This window comes from Anabas testudineus, chromosome 1 (assembly GCF_900324465.2).
Source record: "Anabas testudineus chromosome 1, fAnaTes1.2, whole genome shotgun sequence".
NCBI classification, from domain to species: domain Eukaryota; kingdom Metazoa; phylum Chordata; class Actinopteri; order Anabantiformes; family Anabantidae; genus Anabas; species Anabas testudineus.
This window is the reverse complement of record NC_046610.1, coordinates 7844419-7865204: the sequence shown is the minus strand read 5'-3', so window position 1 is coordinate 7865204 and position 20786 is coordinate 7844419. Positions and strand designations below refer to the sequence as shown.

The following is a 20786-nucleotide window of genomic DNA, read 5'->3' as shown; positions in this document are numbered from 1 at the left end:
ACCACAGGGGATTAAAAGGACTTTTATTGAGTTAATATAATACATTGGTATTATTTTTATTAATTAGCAGTAATAGAAAGTTATATTAATTATATAATACATTTGCAGGGAATAATTACTTTGTAATTATACACATGATTGTTTTATGCTCAGATTCCCTTAATTGGTTTTGCATTATTGTATATTTAGTCTTGCTGTTTATGAGATAAGACGGGGTTGGGAAGTGCATCCTTATTAGGCTTTCACAAAAAGATTATCATTTGTAAACCTTAAACAAAGTGCAGTAAACAGGAAGAACCACAAATCAAATCAATATTTGATGTAAGAAACAAGTGGCACTAACTTTCCTTGGCAGGTTTTTCAAGCTACTTGGCAGATATTAGAAGTGTTCATGTGGAAACACTTCCAAATTAACTGTTCACAGGGAAGAACTGCTGCAGTTTATCCTGATAAATGGTCGTCCTTGTTTCCCAGGGTTTCTCCAACAACCTGACAAATTTAACTGTTTTATATGTGAGCAGCCAACTTACTCTTTGTGAATCATCCATACTCACAAAATCTGTATCTGTTTTTGTTTTAATAAAGCTCAGTTCCCAGGGAAAACAATAGAAAACAAAGTGGAAGTCATTTTTTATGTCAGACAACACATTGAACAAATTCACTTTACCATCAGATCTTTGCTTGTTTGATAAATGATCTGGGCTAAGTACACTTTTTATCATCCTGAACGTACGCAGTTTAGGTTTAGCTGAAATTCAGTGGCTTCAGTCAGTATTCAGACCGCTTCCTCTCACTTTTTGAGGAAGTGAGATGAAGTTTCGCAAATGTCGACTGTAGACATGGAAATTATTTAGATCCTGAATTCAACACTTTCTAGAAGCCTCAGTTGATCGAGGTTCTTCTTGTCCAGCGCCGCAGTTTGGCCGACTCCAGAAAAGGTCCGGGTGGCTGAGGCCACAGCGCTGAGCTCCAGGGACGTTTTAGATATGGTTTTATAGCCTTGTCCAGATCTGTTCCTTATTTTAGTGGTCTACAGAGTGTTCCTTGGACTTGGTTTATTATTTATTGGGCCAATTTATTTATTTATTTTTTTAAATAAGAAAACTTTGTTGTTACAGACACAGTAGAAATATGGAAACAGTCATTTTCTTTTTTGGTCACTAGAGGGAAAAAAGAAACATCAAATTCAATTCAATTTTCAATTCAATTTTATTTGTATAGCGCCAATTTACAACAGAAGTTATCTCAAGGCACTTTACAGTGTAAGGTTTAAGACCTTACAGAAAATATTTATACAAAATATTAGAGAAAACCCAACAATCCCATTTGAGCAAGCTTTAGGCAACAGTGGAGAGGAAAAACTCCCTTTAGAGGAAGAAACCTCCAGCAGAACCAGGCTCATAGTGGGCGGCCATCTGCCTCGACCGGTTGGGGTGAGTGGAAAGAGAAGAGAGAAAAGAACAGCAGGCAATAAAGACAACAACAAGCAATAAAGACAACAACAAGCATCAAGAACATTGGGCAGATGAACTGGATTCTGGAGATGTACAGCTCCAGGCCGAGGATACCTGCAGAAAAGTACAGAGAGAGGGAGACAGAGAGGAGGAAACACAACTAAAAGAGAGAGAAGACACAAAGTTAATGACATGCAATGGTGGCATTTGCATTGATACAGGAGAAAGGAGAGAGGAGAGGAGCTCAGTTTATCAGTAGAGGTCCCCCAGCAGAATAACCTATATCAGCATAACTAAGAGATGGTTCAGAGTCACCTGATCCATCTCTAACTATAAGCTTTATAAAAAAGGAAAGTTTTAAGTCTAGTCTTAAATGTAGAGACGGTGTCTGCCTCCCGAACCTGAACTGGGAGCTGGTTCCACAGGAGAGGGGCTTGGTAGCTAAAGGCTCTGCCTCCCATTCTACATTTGGAAACTCTAGGAACCACAAGTAAACCTGCAGTCTGAGAACGGAGAGTTCTGCTTGGAAGATAAGGAACTATGAGGTCTTTAAGATAAGATGGAGCCTGATTATTAAGGGATTTATAAGTTAGGAGAAGAATTTTAAATTCAATTCTGGATTTAACAGGGAGCCAATGGAGAGAAGCTAACGTTGGAGAAATATGATCTCTCTTGCTAATTCCAGTCAGAACTCTGGCTGCAGCATTTTGGATTAACTGGAGGCTCTTTAATGAGTTATTGGGACATCCTATTAATAATGAATTACAATAGTCCAGTCTGGAAGTAACAAATGCATGGACTAGTTTTTCAGCATCACTTTGGGACAGGATGCTCCTAATTTTAGCAATGTTTCTTAGGTGAAAAAAGGCAGTTCTAGAGATTTCTTTTATGTATGAAGTGAAGGAGATATCCTGATCAAAGATAACTCCGAGGTTTCTTACAGTATTACTTGAGGCCAGAACTAAGTCATCAATGGTGAGAATGTGTTTAGACATAGTGTCTCTGAGATTTTTAGGCCCAAACAGTATAATCTCTGTCTTGTCCGGATTTAGGAGAAGGAAATTGGAGGTCATCCAGGCCTTTATGTCTTTTAAGCATTCCTGAAGTTTGACTAATTGATTAGTTTCTCCTGGTTTCATAGATAAATATAGCTGGGTATCATCTGCATAACAATGGAAATTTATAGAGTGTTTCCTAATAATATTGCCTAAAGGGGACATATATAACGTGAAAAGAATCGGTCCAAGCACAGATCCCTGTGGAACTCCATAGCTGACTTTGCTGTGCATGGAAGACTCATCATTAACGTGTACAAACTGAAATCTATCCGATAGATACGATTTAAACCACTCTAGTGCTGTTCCTTTGATTCCAATGACATGTTCCAGTCTGTGTAATAAAATGTTGTGATCTATAGTGTCGAATGCAGCACTAAGATCTAACAAGACGAGTATAGAGAGTAGACCATTGTCTGATGCTAATAGAAGATCATTAGTGACCTTTACCAGTGCTGTTTCTGTACTATGATGTACTCTAAATCCTGACTGGAAATCTTCATACAAGTTATTGCTACGTAGGTGGTCGTACAATTGCTTAGAAACTATCTTTTCAAGGATTTTAGAGATAAAGGGCAGATTGGTTATTGGTCTATAATTCGCTAAGACCCCTGAGTCCAGAGTAGGCTTTTTGAGTAGGGGCTTGACTACAGCAACCTTAAAAGCCTGTGGTACGTAGCCTATTTGTAAAGACAGATTGATCTGATCTAATATGGACGTGCTGATCAAAGGTAAGACATCCTTGAGGAGTCTAGTTGGGATGGGATCTAAGACACATGTTGATGGTTTAGAGGAATTAATTACTGAAATTAATTCAGAATGATCTACAGGGAGGAAGCAGTCTAAGTACGAGCGTGGATCTAGAGTTGTTGTACAATCCATGCTATATGCAGGGATGATCTGATCAATTTTTTCTCTAATAGTTATGATTTTATTTGTAAAGAAATTCATGAAGTCATTGCTGCTGAGAGTTGAGGGAATAATAGGGTCAACCGAGCTATGACTCTTTGTCAGCCTGGCTACAGTGCTGAAAAGAAACCTAGGGTTGTTCTTATTTGCCTCTATTAATGAGGAGTAATATGAAGTTCTAGCTTTACGCAGGGCTTTTTTATATATTATTAAACTATCTTTCCAGGCTAGGCAATATTCATCTAAATTGGTGGAACGCCACCTCCTTTCCAGCTTACGTGATTTCTGCTTTAAGCTACGGATTTGTGAATTGTACCATGGAACTAACTTCCTCTGACTCACTAGTTTCTTTTTCAGAGGAGCAACAGTATCAAGTATTGTTCCAAGTGAAGCACCAGTACTATTAACAAGATAGTCCAATTGTGCTGGAGTAACATTGAAATAACTGCCTTCCTCTGTGTTGGTACATGGCTCTGAAATAAAAGATGGAATCAGTTCCTTAAATTTGTCAACAGCATTTTCACATAAACATCTACTGTAGTGAATCTTATCTGTAGGTTTAGTAAAGTCTGGTACTGTAAATTCAAATGTAATTAAGAAATGGTCAGATAAAAGAGGGTTTTGGGGAAAAACTATTAACTGATCAACTTCCACACCGTATGTCAGAATAAGATCAAGGGTGTGATTAAAACAGTGAGTGGGTTTATTTACATTTTGGGTAAAACCAATGGAGTCTAATAGTGAATTAAATGCAGTGTTGAGGCAGTTATCATCAACATCTACATGGATATTAAAGTCACCCACTATAATGACTTTATCTGCACTAAGAACTAAATCAGATAGAAACTCTGAGAATTCAGTTAAAAACTCAGAGTAAGGGACAGGAGGACGGTACACAATAACAAACAGGACTGGTTTTTGATTTTTCCAGTTAGGATCAGAGAGGCTAAGAGTGAGGCTCTCAAATGAATTAAAACTATGTTTAGGTCTGGGGTTGATTAACAAACTTGAGTGGAAGATTGCTGCTACTCCTCCACCCCGACCTGTGCTTCTAGGAACATGATAATTAACATGACTTGAGGGGGTCGACTCATTCAGAGAGACATATTCATCCTGCTGCAGCCAGGTTTCAGTAAGACAGAATAAGTCTATTTGATGGTCAGTTATCAAATCATTTACTAACAGGGATTTAGACGAGAGAGATCTGATATTTAACAGTCCACATTTGATTGTTTTCTTGTTATTTTGTTCTAAGAGAGGAGTCGTCTTTATTTTTATTAGGTTTTTATGAATTACTCCTCTTGTGTTAGTTTTACATATAAATAATTTAGGTACTCGGGGAGCAGACACTGTCTCTATGGGGTTATGGTAGTTTTTGGGGGGTGACGGCTGTGAGGAAAGCAGCTAACAAACAGATAAGCAGCTACTATCAAACCACCTTAGCTATGGCTAACATGTAGCTTAGCAAACACTGACCTACTCATACATTCAACAGAAGAAAATCACTGTAGTATCATCATCTCCTCAGATTCCTGTTTTGTCCCTGACCTGATGACTGTAAGTCCAATATTAAATTAGCTTTTAGTTCTGGTTTAGTTGTCACCAGCTCCACAAACTATTAAGGAACTTAGCTTAGCTTAGCTTTCTGATGCTAAACCTGTGCCATTAGTTGACGTTAGCTGGTAATTAATAACTTTGATTTAAAACAGTCATGTTTATCACTTTATTTTCTCGTAAATGGCAATTCTCTCATTCATTTAATAAATAAGGATATTCAAAAATGAATAAATAAAAGTATTTTAATTGTTGCTGGCAGTATAAACTTTGCTCTACATTTTAATGAATTGTTTAGCAAACATTAACATTAAATCTACAACCTTTTAAGTTTTGAGCTCACGCGTCTTTATACAATTAATTTGCTAACAAAGTGGTATCAAAATGGCATTAAGTCTTTTTTTCCACAGTTTTGGTGACGTTAGTGAAATAACCAGTGTTATTCTATTTTATCCTGGTCACAATGTACTGTGTATTATTGTTTTTTCAATTTTAAATATTATTTTGGAAATGTATTTCAGAATGCATAAGAGCATTGTGATAATGTGAGATTTAAAACGGAAAGTCAAAGTGACAGATTCATTGTTACAGATTTAGCCTCTCAGATGATGTCTATTTAAGTTCATTTGTAACAGTGCAAATGTTTTACATTGATACAAATAAATGTTAAATGCTGAAAAGGTTAAATGCAGTGTACACTTTAAGGATATGATGCACAGGTAGGTCTGAGGCAGAATCCATGGGTGTTATTAGTAACTTATGTGTACTAGTAAGTTTGTCAATGAAAGCTGGGATTTTAAGCAAATGTCATGATATTAAAAATTTTGCAACAGGAAAAAATAAAAATAAAACAGGACTGGAAAATTATGGTTACAGATTAAGAAGCATTTAATATTTTAATAAAGCTCCTCAACAATATGTCTAATGAGTCTAAATAGAGAGTGTAAACACGCGTGTGTGCAGGACAGTAGACAAACAGTCATGACCAGTCAAGAACATGGTGGTAAAAAGGTGGACTCGTTAACTCATCAGCTAATTAGGTGCAGTCACAGGGACATTGATGCCATTAATGATGACTGAATTCCAGGCTGCTGGTTTTGCTGACTCGGTGCTAAATGGGAACGTAATTTTAACGTAAGTATTAGCTGTAAACCCAGGTATCTTCTCTGTGTAACTTCCATTCACTTTGTGCATATTTGTAGCCTTAGGCATAAAACAGGAATGCAGTGTTACCTAACTATAGTATAGACACAGCGCTCACACACACACACACACACACACACACACACACACACACACACACACACACATGCACACCAAGCAAAGGTGGCACTTTTAGTCCAACTATGCGGTTGATTCAGCTGTTTTAGCATTAGATGCTAACTCTGCAGATCAGTGCCCCCCTCAGTCTATTTGTCATACCCTGCCCTATTAGCATGTGCTATTAGCATCTCTCATCAATACCATTGATCAAGCTTTTGTGGCTTCAGGACACAGAGCAAAGCAGCTGAGAAAGAGAGAATAGGACATTAATCTGGTCAGTTAGTCAACAATAGATGTTTTAGAGAATGACTCATAACAAGTCTTCGCCATATAATTAGTCTTAGAAGAACAAAGAAGAGTTTGTAGAGTAAAATAAATGAAGTGAAAAAGTGTTGACATTAGAGATAAAAGAAGTTGTCAGTTGCTTAGTCATTTGACAGAACATTAATCCACGACTTTGTTGATGTTTCAAGTCATTTTTGAATTTTCTAGTTGCAGCTTCATGAATGTGATGATGTACTATCTGACTTCCATCACTATAAATGGATTATTCTTGAGTTTTAGACTGTGGGACAGACAAAAGAAGACATCTTTGTGGATAACATGAATATCTCAAATTATATATTTGGGGCCTGTGGTTCAGGTGTTTTTTGTCATTACTCCTTTAATCCTGCAGATGACAGCAGTGTGCTGATGACCTGACAATCACAGGTTTCAGTAGTGTGAAAATCAAATCTGTTTCTGCGGAGTTTCTGGACTATGTTCCTCATTAGAGACTGGTTTCCCTTTCAGAGCCCACCTTCTCTCAAAAGTTCAAAGTGGCTGCAGACTCATCTTTTCAGCAGCTTAATCTAACTGGAAAAATTTAATTATTTGTGCATTAAATGCATGTAATCATTTTCATACATAAGAAAACCCTTTCAAAGCAGAGTCACTGACCGTGAGAATGTTGAGAATACAAAAGACTACATCTTCTCCTCTCCTCTGTGCTGTGTGTTTGTGTTTCAGTGTGTTGTTGGTTACTTTACTTTCCTCTAAGAATTCACTAAGGCCGAGGATCAGTAGCGCAAACTGGCAACAAACAAGGAGACAAAGCACGACAAAAGCCCTGTCAGTCAAGCAAAGGGTAAAAAGTAAGTAAAAACAGTTTAATGGCTGTGATCTATTTACATGTGTTTAAGAGAGCTTTAGTAGATATTTTGGGGTTAATCCCTGTGTTCTCAAATAGCGTCATAGTTCATAATTTTGAACACCTGTGCATTTTTTAGGTAGGTAGGTATTTGTAGGTATGTTTGTCTCCTTGTTTGTCTACAAGAACACAATGCAGACTATTTACACTTCTATTGTAGATCAGTCTGACAGCTTCTCTCAGCTTCTTATTAGATGGCTATAAGGCACGTTTCAGAATTAATCACAGTGATTTTGTCAGAACAACAGACTTTAAACAGCAGAATAGGGTCACATGGCTCACCTACCAAAAACTCAAAGAACCAAAGTTACAAAATTGATGCAACAGAACCAGGCCATGATTTTTATTTCTCTTATACTTAACCAATTGCTTAGACTACCCCCAATGCAAATCAACCACAGATAGTTTGGTTAGAAACTCAGTTGGGTTATCTTTATTCAATTCAATTAAATTTATTTGTATAGCGCTTTTTACAATTGACATTGTCACAAAGCAGCTTTTTTTTTATCAGCTTCTATTGTAGCCTCGACCCATTTGCTTTAAACAGAGATAAGGCAAGCAATCTTTGTTGTGTAAAAAAAATGGAGTACCTATTTAAGCGTATCCATAATAGTGTTTTCTGTTTAAATTGTAAAGTTTTCAATAGGTAATATTTAAACTTTATTCCTGCTTATAGTGAAACAAGTGGATAAGGAAAAGCGTATACATAACGAAACTGGAAGTTGAGTCATGGCAACTGGACTTCCTTCTTATTAGTTGCCATGACTCAACTTCCAGATAACTTCACTTGAAGGACTGAGAATCTTCACCGAAATACATAATGAAAACAACTCCATCTGTAAAACATATTGTTTGCAGCTGGTGTGGTACTAAAATTGCAACTGCTATTATCAAAGGGTCATTCTGAACACGCTTGAATTAAAACAGTGCAGGGAGCAGCGCTGGTGGTCGTGTGATGTTTAAGAAACTGGGAAATTCAGTGCAGGAAGTGTTGTAACAGAGAAATGGGTTTAAAGGTTTATCAGATGCCAGTTCACTAAACATGGGATCTTTTGTCGTAACGTTTGCAAGATATACAGTAGAAATATATCAGTAGATTTACACAGTAATCCACCAGTAATGTTCCCTTACATGTATGTGATTTGTGGTGCATTACAGGAAAAGTTAAGCCTGGTTCTACTTTAGCTGTGCTGCTTGAATGGCTCTATTAAAATGAATGAGAGGGAGTTCGTGAGAGTGGGAGGCAACATCAGCATGTGTACGTACAGTAAGTGCAAATGTTTAAGATTGGAAACAGAACAGAAGTCGTTGTTACCTGATCGTCAAAAGCTGCTCATAAATAGTCAAGGACTCAATTGGAGAAGTTCAGCAGCTCTTTTTTGAGCACTTAAGCTACAAGTGCTGTAAGTAGCTGTGTGAGGGCAGTTTAATGTTCTGAACTGTTTCTGATGTTATGCTATTTTCCAATAGGTGCTACAGGTGCTGTTTTACACCACCCTGTGAAGAATCTGCTAATCCTGCTTGAGTGAGTTTGTGACTTTGTGAGTGATTTGCAAGAAGAGCGCTGCTTTGCATCAGATACAGTTTAAAAAGCTCTGAAGCTGATTCAGTAATTTCACCAATATTATTGTGAACTGGAGAAAGACATCAGTTTTACTGTGTACAAAAGTTGCAGCTTGAAAGAGACTGAAAGCTCTTTCTACACAAATTCAACTGTCTCTAACACACACACACACACACACACACACACACACACACACACACACACACACACACACACACACACACACACACACACACACACACACACACACTCAGTCTAAGGCTTTTACTGCTTATTTCTACAGTCTCTCTGAAAGGAAGCATATCTGCAGGGAGCAGGGGCCAAGGCACACACACCCATACACACACACAATTCAAAGTTCCTGAAGAAGTGCTGCATCAGCAAAGGGGCTGCTGTTTGCATTTACACACTCACACACAAACACACACACACACACACACACACACACACACACACACACACACACACACACACACACACACACACACATACACCATCTTTGGATTTCAGAGAAGCAAAGGTGGTGTGAACAGGAGGATTTAGTACCTTATTGCTCACTCAGTACACTTCTTTCTCTGCCAATGTTCAATTCAAATAAATCTAGCTCAGCATCATTGGTCTTTTATCCAACTGTTACCCTCCTTTGGCTGCAATGAAAAAGTGTCCAGATCAACAAATAACTCAAATATCTATTCTTGAGATATTTCCGTCTTCAACCACAAAATCTGCAAGTGGAAGAGGGTTATATGTAGGTCAGGCAAATAAAATTTCACTGCACAATGCCATGAAATATGATGATTCACTCTCAAGTTTTCAAGACACCACGATACATTTTCATTGGCAGTAAATTTACAGAACACTACGCTCCATCTTTACTTTTTTATTGTAAGCATTTGTTTAAAAGATTTGAAAAAAATATACTGAATATGTAAATTATTTTTGCTATAAATTCAGCAGCGCTGCATTTTAGGACTGCTGAACAGAATAGAATAGAGAACACTTTGATGGTACAGGTCAGATGTTCTATGAAATAAATTTAAAGAGAAAACAAGTGCACTTGCACACTTTTTTTTGAAATGTTAATGATAATTACACATATACTACATGTCATGTGAGAACAGGATAATGTGTATCACATGAACATCTCAAGTATTTGGTGTAACAACAACCGAGGTTTTGGATTTTAATACTTTACACAGCTTAAATGTTATACTATATACTGAAGCTAATGTCCTTAATAGCACAAATAAATACAGAAAATTAGGACACAGGTGTTTTTAATATTATGGCAGACAGTAATTAGCATGCGCTATTGTACTTGTCAGTGGCTATGCACCTGGGATGTGTGATATGTTCTGACACCTGTTGATTTTTTCCATATTGCCCCAGGTTCAGGCAGGATGTGATGCTGTTAACAAAGTGGAAAATGCTGTAGGTATTTTAGAGGGAATTAGATAGAGCAAGGTGCTATGATATTAACTAGTGAAAGACCAGAAGAAGTAGTACTGATTATTCACTTTGTCTATAAAATATCAGTTTAAACCATCATATTTGGGAACCTTTAATTTTAGTAGCTGATCTACTGTTTGATTTACAAGATGAAGACAGTGGCTTCCGGCTACTTGTAGATATATTCACTAATTGATTTGATAAACATCTGTATTTTTTTTTACTATTCTTTCTTAAAACAGCAATATTAAACTTAAGCTAATGGTGGCAATCCACTCTACTCCACCCATCTGTCCCTCTTCCTTCTCTGCCATTGTCTTCTACCATCTGCTACACTCTGCCATGCTCTGCTGGGCCCTCAGGTATTGTCATATCAAATTACAACAAATAAAAACCCTGCTTAAGTTACAAATTAAACAGAAATCGCTGGTTGACATTTTCAATATGGTTGGAAAAATGAAATCTTAGGATGAAAAACTGTACTGTATCATTTCAATCCATCTGTGAATGTTCAGTTAATGTGACTGGATCTCAGGAGGCTTCAGCAGCATCTTGCCATATTACAATAGGATTTGAAGCATATCACTAAAAAAACAAGCTAACTCATTAGCTTTAGTTACTTTTACACACATTTTAATGATACATAATGATAAAGGTTGAGTATCTTGTTCGTGTTATTCTAAAAATAACACATAACAAATCTTTCCTGGTCTATTAGTGTCAGAGAAGAAAGCATGCATGTGATCTAATGTGAGACTTGGTTTTAAGTAACATTCCTAATCATTGTAGTATCTATACTCAAAGCAAACATGGTAATAATAGAGAAAAATGTAAGATATAGACGAATGTATTAGGAAAGCTGCTGCACTGATTTTATAGTCGGGCGTTTATCAAAAACACTTTATGTTATTGAGGCTGTGACAGTGTCCATCTTATATCTTCCCTGGCGCCTTTTCCAGTATTCCTCTCTATCTTTTTCCATCTCTTTGCAGCTGCTGCATCCTGTGTTCATTCTCCTTCACCCCTTTCTTTAAACTCTAATGGCAAGAAAACAAAAGCGCTCCGTGTCATCTTTACTGACGCACACTGGCGCACTCATGCCCACATGCACGAACACACATCATGCAGCGGAGGAGAGAAAAAAGGTGGAGAATCTGAGAGGTGCAGAAAAGCGGAAATAAGAACAGGAGAAAGAGAATGGCACGCACAGCTTGGCATTTAAACAGAGGATTTCCTCTCTTTCTGTTTACATAAGCAGAGACTACTTCACGTAGCTTGAATGAGAATGCGAGAGCGTGTTTGTGCATAGGTGTGTTTGTGTGTGTGTGTGTGTGTTTGTGTGTGTGTGTGTGTGTGTGTGTGTGTGGATACTAACACATATGTGCAGCCACAAGAAAAAGTTTCACACTGGATCTTGTGAATTTCCTGGAGGTTTCACTAAATAGTTTTAATTCTTTCGACATATATACATTATAATTCTTTTGTTTATTTAGCTTTGGCTGAATTTAAGATATCATTGTGACAAAGAAATGAACTTGCATAGACATTTTTGAGGCCTCCAAACAATATCCAAGCATTATCATTCTCTGTGCTGTGGTGTCAGCAGACTGTCTTCCTGTGGCACTTTAGCCAAAAGGTGATGGATTTCTCTGGCCACCTCTTTGCTCCCTCTAAGGGAATTTTGTACTTAAGACACTCTCATAGTCAGCAGGTCTGAGAGAAAACATAATATTTTCTTACCTCAGGTATTCTTATCACTTCAGCTTTGTCTTCATTTTCCCTCCTTTGCCTGCTCTGACTCATCTGTCCCTATCTCGTATCAGTTGCCAAAGATTTATTTTTCTTTTTACTAATTGTTTGATATAGTGTGTCCGGTAAGAAAAGTCAGGAGAGTAAGGTCCGTTGCAGGGTGTGCATGTTGTAGCGTAGGTCCTCTTTGTGCCCTTGAAGAAACTTAAGAAGGAAAAGAAAAATCAAAGAATTAATACAATGATATTTAAGCACTTAAATCTAAAAAACAGATACAACTGAATGCCACAGTAGTATAATAATAAAAGTTAGTACATGTGTGCAGGCTTTTTGGCTTTTTGACAGTTTCACACAGTTTTTAAAAACTGAATCACTTTCTGGTTTGAAAGAACTGTTCTGTCATTGTGTTGCTTTGACAGGTAATTAGTTCGTGGTGAAGTAATCTATCTACCTATGTATCTAATGTGGAGTGATTCCAGCTGTAAGGCAGCTGCATCTTACGATCAAGTGTTCCGATCATTGTTAAAAGTGTTAATTGAGTATCAGACGCTCTCCTAAAATTGAAAGGCTCAAGAAGAAAAACAGCATGAGATAGAAGTTAAGCTGTTATAGAGTCTTGCCAAAGCAACATCTGCTTTAAATGTGTAATAAAGTCTTTTTGAACATGTTAAAATCTGGCTTTCATAAGGTCAGGTGCAAGTTGTTTGTGTCTCTGGCTGCAGATCATTAAAATTACAGATCATTTAACTTAACACCTGCTTGTATCGGCCTAATATTTATATAATAATAACAACTAATAATAATTTATCTTATTATGATCAAAACATGACATGTGAAGCCAAGCCAAATCGCTATTAAGTCAAACCAGCATCACTGATAGGTGTGTTTAGGTGTGGTCGCGATTGTGCTCTATTGTTCCTGTAATGATGCCCAACAATGGTATCAGTGTACATAGACACGCCCTGAAGCACGCTGGTACAAAAACCAGCTTTCTTTGCTTAAATCTGATTTGAGTCATGTCTCATGTCTACAGCTCGGCCACTGCCAGAAATGTGTTATTTGGAAATATTTTGACAGAGTGGTGATTGTTGAGAAAAAAGTCAGGCTGCACATTGAAAGCAGAGAAGTGGATGCGGGGGGAAAAAAGGTATTCATTGCAACTGACAGAAGTTAAACTAATCGCAGTTGCTGGCCTCTATTGTTGGGAAAGCTCGAAACTTTTATCACCCGCTTTCAATTATTCAGGAGACAGATTTTGGGCAGAGTGTGCCTCTAAAGTTAAACAAGTGCATTGCAAATCTTGTGCAGATGAGCTACTGCATATAGAATTGATGGGAAAATGTGTTTGTGGATAAAGCTAATAATAGAGCTCCAGTACCTGCAGACCACAGCACTTGGAGACTCTCGGGGGGGCTGCTGTTCAGATTGAGGGTTCCTCAATATGATGTGTGTCTGTGTGTGCGCGTGGGTAGTGTCAGAGTGGGGGTGGTGGTGTTGGTGGTCAGTGTGCTGGGTCAGAATGCTGGCGAGGTACTTTCACAGAGTTTCAGAGAGGCACTGATCGATAAATGCTTTAAATAGGGACACAAATACCTGCACACAGCATTAATCTCAATAGCTGGATCCTATTTAAGAAGGGAGCATTTTGCTGAATAGATTGGCTGGATGGCAACCACACAGTGGCACAGTATAGTGGCTGGAAAGGTCCAAACGCCACTCAATGCATTCCCATCCATGCTACAGAGCAATTGCTCAGGAGGGAACTCCAGACCACCAACCCTGAACACACATTCACAATACTGTGTAGAGGTTTTTCCACACTGTGCCCCAAGTTTGGGTTCGTTTGGGTTTAGATTACCTATTAGTCGTCAGGGAGGAGTTGGGTTGTGGGTGATCAGTGATAAGTAGGATGCACGATCCAGTTCAGATCAGTTAAAGTTAAAAAAGGCAGATAAAAGTCTTACAATTGATATCAAGAACACAAAGCATAACTTAGAAAACTTCATAAATATTTCTGTGAAGCATGTTGGCATCTGTGAACAGTCCCTCAACACATTAAACAGACTAGTAACAATACAAGTCGGTGTGACCTTCACACTGAAGTTTAGTTTGAACTCTTCCAAAACCTCAAATAAATCAGTTCTACAGTTTTTGAAATAAACTTGCATATCCTGTTCATATCACTGGCAGAAACGCTGTTACTGTAAAAGCGTAAAACAAGGCGCTGGCCACAAAAATCTAGACAGAAAAAGCTTCTTACTAAGTGCTGTAGATCTGGCAAGGTAAATTATATATAAAATATATATATATATAAAAGCATGAGCAAACCTAAGAAAAGATTTTTCAACATGTGGCAGAGTGTAGGTAGGTGAGACAGGTAAGTAACTGCATGTATATGTGCACATGTGGAAGCATTTACAGTATATACAGTTTGTATTTGAATTTAAAGCTCAAAGCTCCACAAAGCATTTGCATGACATCTTTTTTAAACGCTGACCAGTTCTAATTCACCTGCTAATTGTCAGAAGCAAACTCCATCCTGACAAAATCCAGGAGTGTGTTGACCTACAATGTGTGAGCGCTGCCTCCAGAGGATTTGTGTCCATGTCCCGGGGCCGATAGTGGACAGCTTGCGGCTGGATTGATAGAGTGACGTCAGCACGCCGCTACCTCTCCCGGAGGGCAGGATTAGACTGGAGCAGCAGAGACAACGCTCCGGTAATCTCCCGGTAATAAATGGGGGAGACGTGCACGTTTAAAACACCCGGTACCGAGTGACAACGGAGGCCTCCAGACCCTCCCGAGGAGACCCCTGCACTTGAAGGATGATGGGTCGCTTCGGTCAGGTAAACGCAGCAGGTAAGCTGTGGAGGCGCAGGGCGAAGTCGTCTCAGGAGGATTTACCTCGGCAAGGTGTTCACAGGCTGCACTGCTGTCTGTCAACAACTGCTGCTGTTTTATTTGTGCTGCTCGTGTCTGCGCCGTATCTGTGCGTGCAGGTTGCTCTGCGGAGATTATGGGCTTTGTTGACAACTTTGCAGTCCGTGCAAAATCTGGATGTAATTTAAGGTGACTGTGAATAATGTTGATCTGTAAAACGATCTGTGGCATCATGCTGCATGTAGTGGAGGGTGAACTCTTATGAACCTGTTCCTGAAGCTCGTCGTTGACCGACCTACTGCTGGCAAGGCTATTTATGACATCTAGTTATCTACCGTCGCAAGAAACAGTAATGGCACTGTTTGCTATTTTCTAGTTTTCTGCATACATTGGAGGTGAAATGTGATCTGATTTACACCAAAGTAAATCAAGAACACAACGAACACAATATTTCTAAGCCGATAAAACACATAATCTTCAACTATTAGTATATCTAGCAGCCCCAAATCATGAGGCTCCCTCCACCAAACGTCACTGATGGGATGTTTCCCTTCAGTGACATTTTACACCACAGCCTGTTGTGAACAATTCAGACTTAGTCACTGCAAGGTGTGTTTCTTTGTTCTGCTTTTGAACAACATGAAAACATAATCAAGTGATGAATTATGGTGAATGGGGCATCATGATTTGATGACTCCGGGCATGAACAGCTTGTTGTCATGGGCGGCAAATTGAATCTCCATGTTTATTAAATTATATAGCAGGATCATTTCAGGGTGCCTCTCTTACAAGTATCCTAAATATTGATATATTCCCACCATCACTTTGTTTGTTTAACGGGTGTGTTCAAAAAATACATGAAACATGAAAGATCATGATTGTGTTTTATCAACTTAGAAATATTGATATTTGTGACAAATTTATGCAGAAAACCAATTCCTGGATTTACAGAGGAAAAAACACGAACATGCCCCAAATGACTGAACAAAACCATTCGCCCAGTTAATCTATTTCTCCACCATCTTACAGGGCTTTTTTTATTATACCAGACTAAATCTTGATCTGCGTTGGTAAATTGGCGGTGTTCAACATGCTGAGACATGAGGTGCGTCTGTTTTCATGCATAATTAATAATTAAGAGTAACTCTTTTGGTCTATAATTAATATCACCTCACAACCTTAAATCCTTTAATGGGTCTTTTCTGTCTTAGGACAGAAAACGAGGAGAACAGAAGCAGTGGGCCTGTCACGGCCATAAAGACTTTATGGTTCGGCTGTCACCTACTTGGCACCTGCCTCTGAACAACCAGATAACACCTAGTACGCACCGGGTCTCTAAAGGATGATGAATACTAAAACCCACAGGCAAGGTTGTAGCCACCGTGTTACTTTTACCGCTACCGGTTTTTACTGAGAGCTCACTTGAATTAACGGATCCATGTGAGCAAAGGCCCAATTACATGTAATGATCAGTGCGCGCTTCCTCCGCTGAGAAAGGCGCCTCTGAAGTTTGCGATCTTTGTTTGGGTATCTGACTGTATGCATCTTTTGAGGAGCTATTTTCTTTGCTGCGTCTTATGCTTTGTAGCCTACGCGGGGAGCGAATAGGGACAAAAGCAGACAAAGAAAGTTTTGGTTCTGCACCACTTGGGTCGAACAGTGTTTGTGTATGTGTGGAGGCAGTGGGCTGACTCGAGTTGAGAGAGACAGTAGTACCACTACCGTACACGAGGGAGAGAGAGAGAGAGAGAGAGAGAGCATGAGTGAGAGAGGTGGAGAGAGAGGCAGTGGGAGTGTGAGACAGCAGCGCTGGTGGGAAATATGTGAGACGGATGTTTCTTATGTGAGCAGCGGACACACCGCCGTGCGTCTTTACGCTCAGATATCATCCAGCCCTGATCCCTCTCACCGCTCCTCTCTCCTGTTTGTCCCACAGCAGCCTCACCTGCGAAACCACCGCGGAGCACGACGGAGCCCTTCAGCGGACACTTGGCTGACTGAAAGACACCGGGACGAACAGACTGACACCTCAGTGTACTTTGACCATGGAGGAGAGCCGGCTCGACTAACTTACGGCAGCGTACAGTTTCCACAACAGACTGTCAGAGGAGACCGATCCTCGCAATGACCTGTTAAATTCCTGCCACCTATGCTTTCCTCGGAGAGTGGATTGACCATCTCCTAACGGCAGAGGCGACGAGCAGAGGCCTTTCTCCGTGTATTTCAGTCTTCAGATGGACCGAGTACCCTCGGCACTGGCCGCTAAGATGCGCTGGATCACACTGGTGCTTGCCGGCATGACTTTCTGGGGCAAAGTCACTATTTGTAACTGCTTCGACTACGAAGAGCCAGATTATGAATATTATGAAGGGGAGAAAACTGAGAGCATTGACTACAAAGACCCGTGCAAAGCCGGTGAGTCTTTATGTGTTTTCACTTTTTAAAGGTGTAAAAACGTGAGCGGCGTCTCTGCGCCTCTGGCCACAGTGAACACATCGCCTTAGCCCCGAGGTGGCACGTGTTTGTGTGTATGAGAGATGACAGCTCGCGTGTGCATGTGTGCGTGTGTGTGTGTGTGCGCGCGCACCGGTCCAGATGCCCTTCTGTCTCCACCCGTCATAACCGATAAGTCAGTGTCCGCGGGTGGAGGCCACGTGCAGCCCCGGTGACGGTCTCGTTAAGCCCGTGTCGTCCCCGAGATGCACTTTCACGCAGCGCACTCGGCGCGCGCATCACCTGGGAGCGAAACGTATGGTTCCGATAGGATGAACAGGCTGTGTGTGCGCACGGGAGCGAGTCTGTTTGTGCGTCCAGATGTTAAATCAACCATCAACGAAGATGAGAAACAGCTGGAGTCAACTAACAAGCACACACACACACACACACACACACACACACACACACACACACACACACACACACACACACACACAGTGATACATGGATGTCTTCTAGAGATGTGTGTATGTGTCATGTGCGGTGTCTTTGTTCACTCCACCCAAATGAACTCTTCTTTTTTTTTGACTCTAAGCTTGAATATTCACTGAAGATTCAAACTGTCCTTGTGTTAAAGTTAACCCATAATTTTTAAACTAGCACTAAAACATTACATTTCCAATATTTATAGCTCAGTTCATTAGAATGTGTTTATTAAATGAATGAACAACCTCTCAAAGTATGTGTTCTGAAACAGCTTGGTTAGTGCTGAAGTACTGAGGCTCAATTGTCCGACCCAAGTCACCCACCTTGCAGGGTTAGCATCATTCTTCAATAGCAGGTGGAGGGATCCGAATCTCTCTTCTCCTCTCGTCTCTTCTCCTCTGTACACATATGTTCATGTGTGTTTATGGCACTTTGCTGCATTAATGTTGTCTGTGATGACATATTGGACTGATAAAAAACTCCACCCAGAGTACTTAGCGTCCACACGCTGACCGACACACATTCCTCACATACCTAATACACAAACCTGACAACCCTGGCGTGTGTGTGTTTGTTCATGTGCATGTTAGACTGACTTTAGTGTGTGATTTTATGTTGATACTGCAATCCCATGACTCTGTGGCTTTTGGTTTTACTAAGACCTAAGACACACTAAGAAGTGTGTGTATGTGTTTGGATGGAAGCCCGGCAGGTTATAGAGAGACAGTCAGTCTCCATATGTTTGAGTAACTGAGCGTCTCTTGTAGGTTAAAATAACTTAGCGAGAGGGCACAGGCAATGTTTTTATTTTACTGAAATATCATTGCACATAAAGAATGTGTTTATACTCACATTCTTCAACGTCTAACAGCACACGAGTATCCCATTTTCCAGAGCACTGACACCTGTTTACTTTATTAGCAAAATGATGTGTGCACATTTTACACAATCTTTCAGTTTTGTTCTGTTGTTTTACGGTGTTGCTTTACCTTAATGGGGATATCTGACAGTAGAGAGCGACGAATAACAAGTTGAAGGTGATGGGAGAGGGATAACATGCGGCCAAGTTCCCTGTCTGAACTTGAACGGGGAACATCAACATGTGCATGCTTTGTTCAGATTAAATGCAAATCAAATGTCAGTCTCGCTTTATTCATTCCAGTGGAACTGCTTGCGTGCAGCTCACGCCTTCACAAACAACCAAGAGTCATGTTCCCTGACTGACTGTAGCTGCTAAACAGCATGTGTGAATGTGTATATTGGACATAGTGTGGAACTATTCCTCCAACACTCTTTGTTTTGCTCCTGTCTCGGTAATTAATGAAGTCATACACCTCAGGATGATTGCAAATGTTTCTCTTAACCATAAACCAAATCAAGTTGAAATGTGTTCTTGGCAGCTCACTTCATCTGGATCAGATTTATCTGTTTGCATCCCTCCATTAGCTTTTTATGCATTCATGTCATCTCTAATTTTCATTCTGTGTTCAGCTCGAGTGCACCGACAGCCTTCAGGATGTACCAAATATCCAGTTCATCTTCATTCACCCTCACTTTTGGCTTCTTTTCACATTCTCTGACATCATGACGAGCTTACAAGTGAAGTAGTGTCTTGCTTAGAAATGCCCTTGTTTTACATGAAAACATACTTTTTTCAACTGTGCTAACGTAAGTGTAAAAGAATTTACAAATGATCAGTTAATTAGGTTTATCAATTATAAACTTAATTACCAAACAGCTAATTTGAACCCTTAAAAAGAGCTATTTCCAGCTACAATTATCATTTAACAATGTCTACAGTGTGTTTTGGATCAATTTGATGTTAAAAAAATCTGCTTGCATTTCAACAACAATGGCATTTCTAAGTGATCCCAGATGTTTCAATGGTAACATCAAGGACTAATGCTGAAATAATTCTCTGGTAACCAAAGGTGCATTGAGTACCTGTTATGCAGTTTTCAGCCAAACACAGGATCTGCATGATTGTGTCCACATGTAGAACTAACTGTTGACTTTGACATTCTTGACTTTGGAAAGAGCAAAACAATCAACACTTGACTTGATCTGGAAGTTGAGTCATGGCCACAGGACTTTATTCTTAAGAGGACAAAGCGTTTTACTTCTCATCTAAGTCGAATGTTGATTGATTTGCTCTTTCCAAAATCAAGACATCTGTAATTTTCAGTTTTTTACAAATTTTTTTTTTTTAAACTTGTTGTCAAAGCCTCCCGTGATTCACACTGGCAGCAGTATTGAGATATAACCAATTCTAACCAGTCAGATTATTTTAACTTATATCTGTTTAGTAGCTGTGAGAGATGGTGGTCTGGGTGGAGCAGAGTGGATTGATTTTGTGTCACATGCTAGTATAGCTTAAGTAGAATATTGTAGCTTTAATGGATGAGAGCTTGTCACATGTGAGGACGTGCCGGTTCCCCCTGTTTTATATCATGACAACTGAGAATCATTGCATTTCAACAGCAAATTACTTGTGTTGGGCATTTCCCTTTTTGAGATTCATGGTTTTTACTTCACAATAGAATCATAATATAACAAAGTAGAGGTGATTTCTCACATCAACTCACACTAATCATGTATCATATCTCAAAAATGCTGGCAAACATATGTACTTTCCTTTATATTTGCATATACAGTAGCAAGAAACTATACTTTCTTGCCACTGTACTTGAACTTCACATAATTAATTAAATTATTTCTGAGATATTATAGGAAAAATTCTAATGGTTTCATTGAGAAAATAAACAACAGAATAATCAGTAATGTCAATAATTATTAGT

The 20786-nt window shown here is 39.3% G+C and overlaps 1 protein-coding gene across 1 annotated transcript in view; it reads left to right on the top strand.

Moving 5' to 3' along the window:
* Positions 1-16867: 16867 nt before the first annotated feature.
* Positions 16868-20786, top strand: part of tll1 (tolloid-like 1) — a 39244-nt gene continuing 35325 nt past the window's right edge. Inside the window, exon 1 of the mRNA XM_026360462.1 lies at positions 16868-17481. Coding sequence (XP_026216247.1) covers positions 17301-17481 — 181 coding nt within the window. The 5' untranslated portion in view covers positions 16868-17300. The remainder of the gene's footprint in view (positions 17482-20786) is intronic.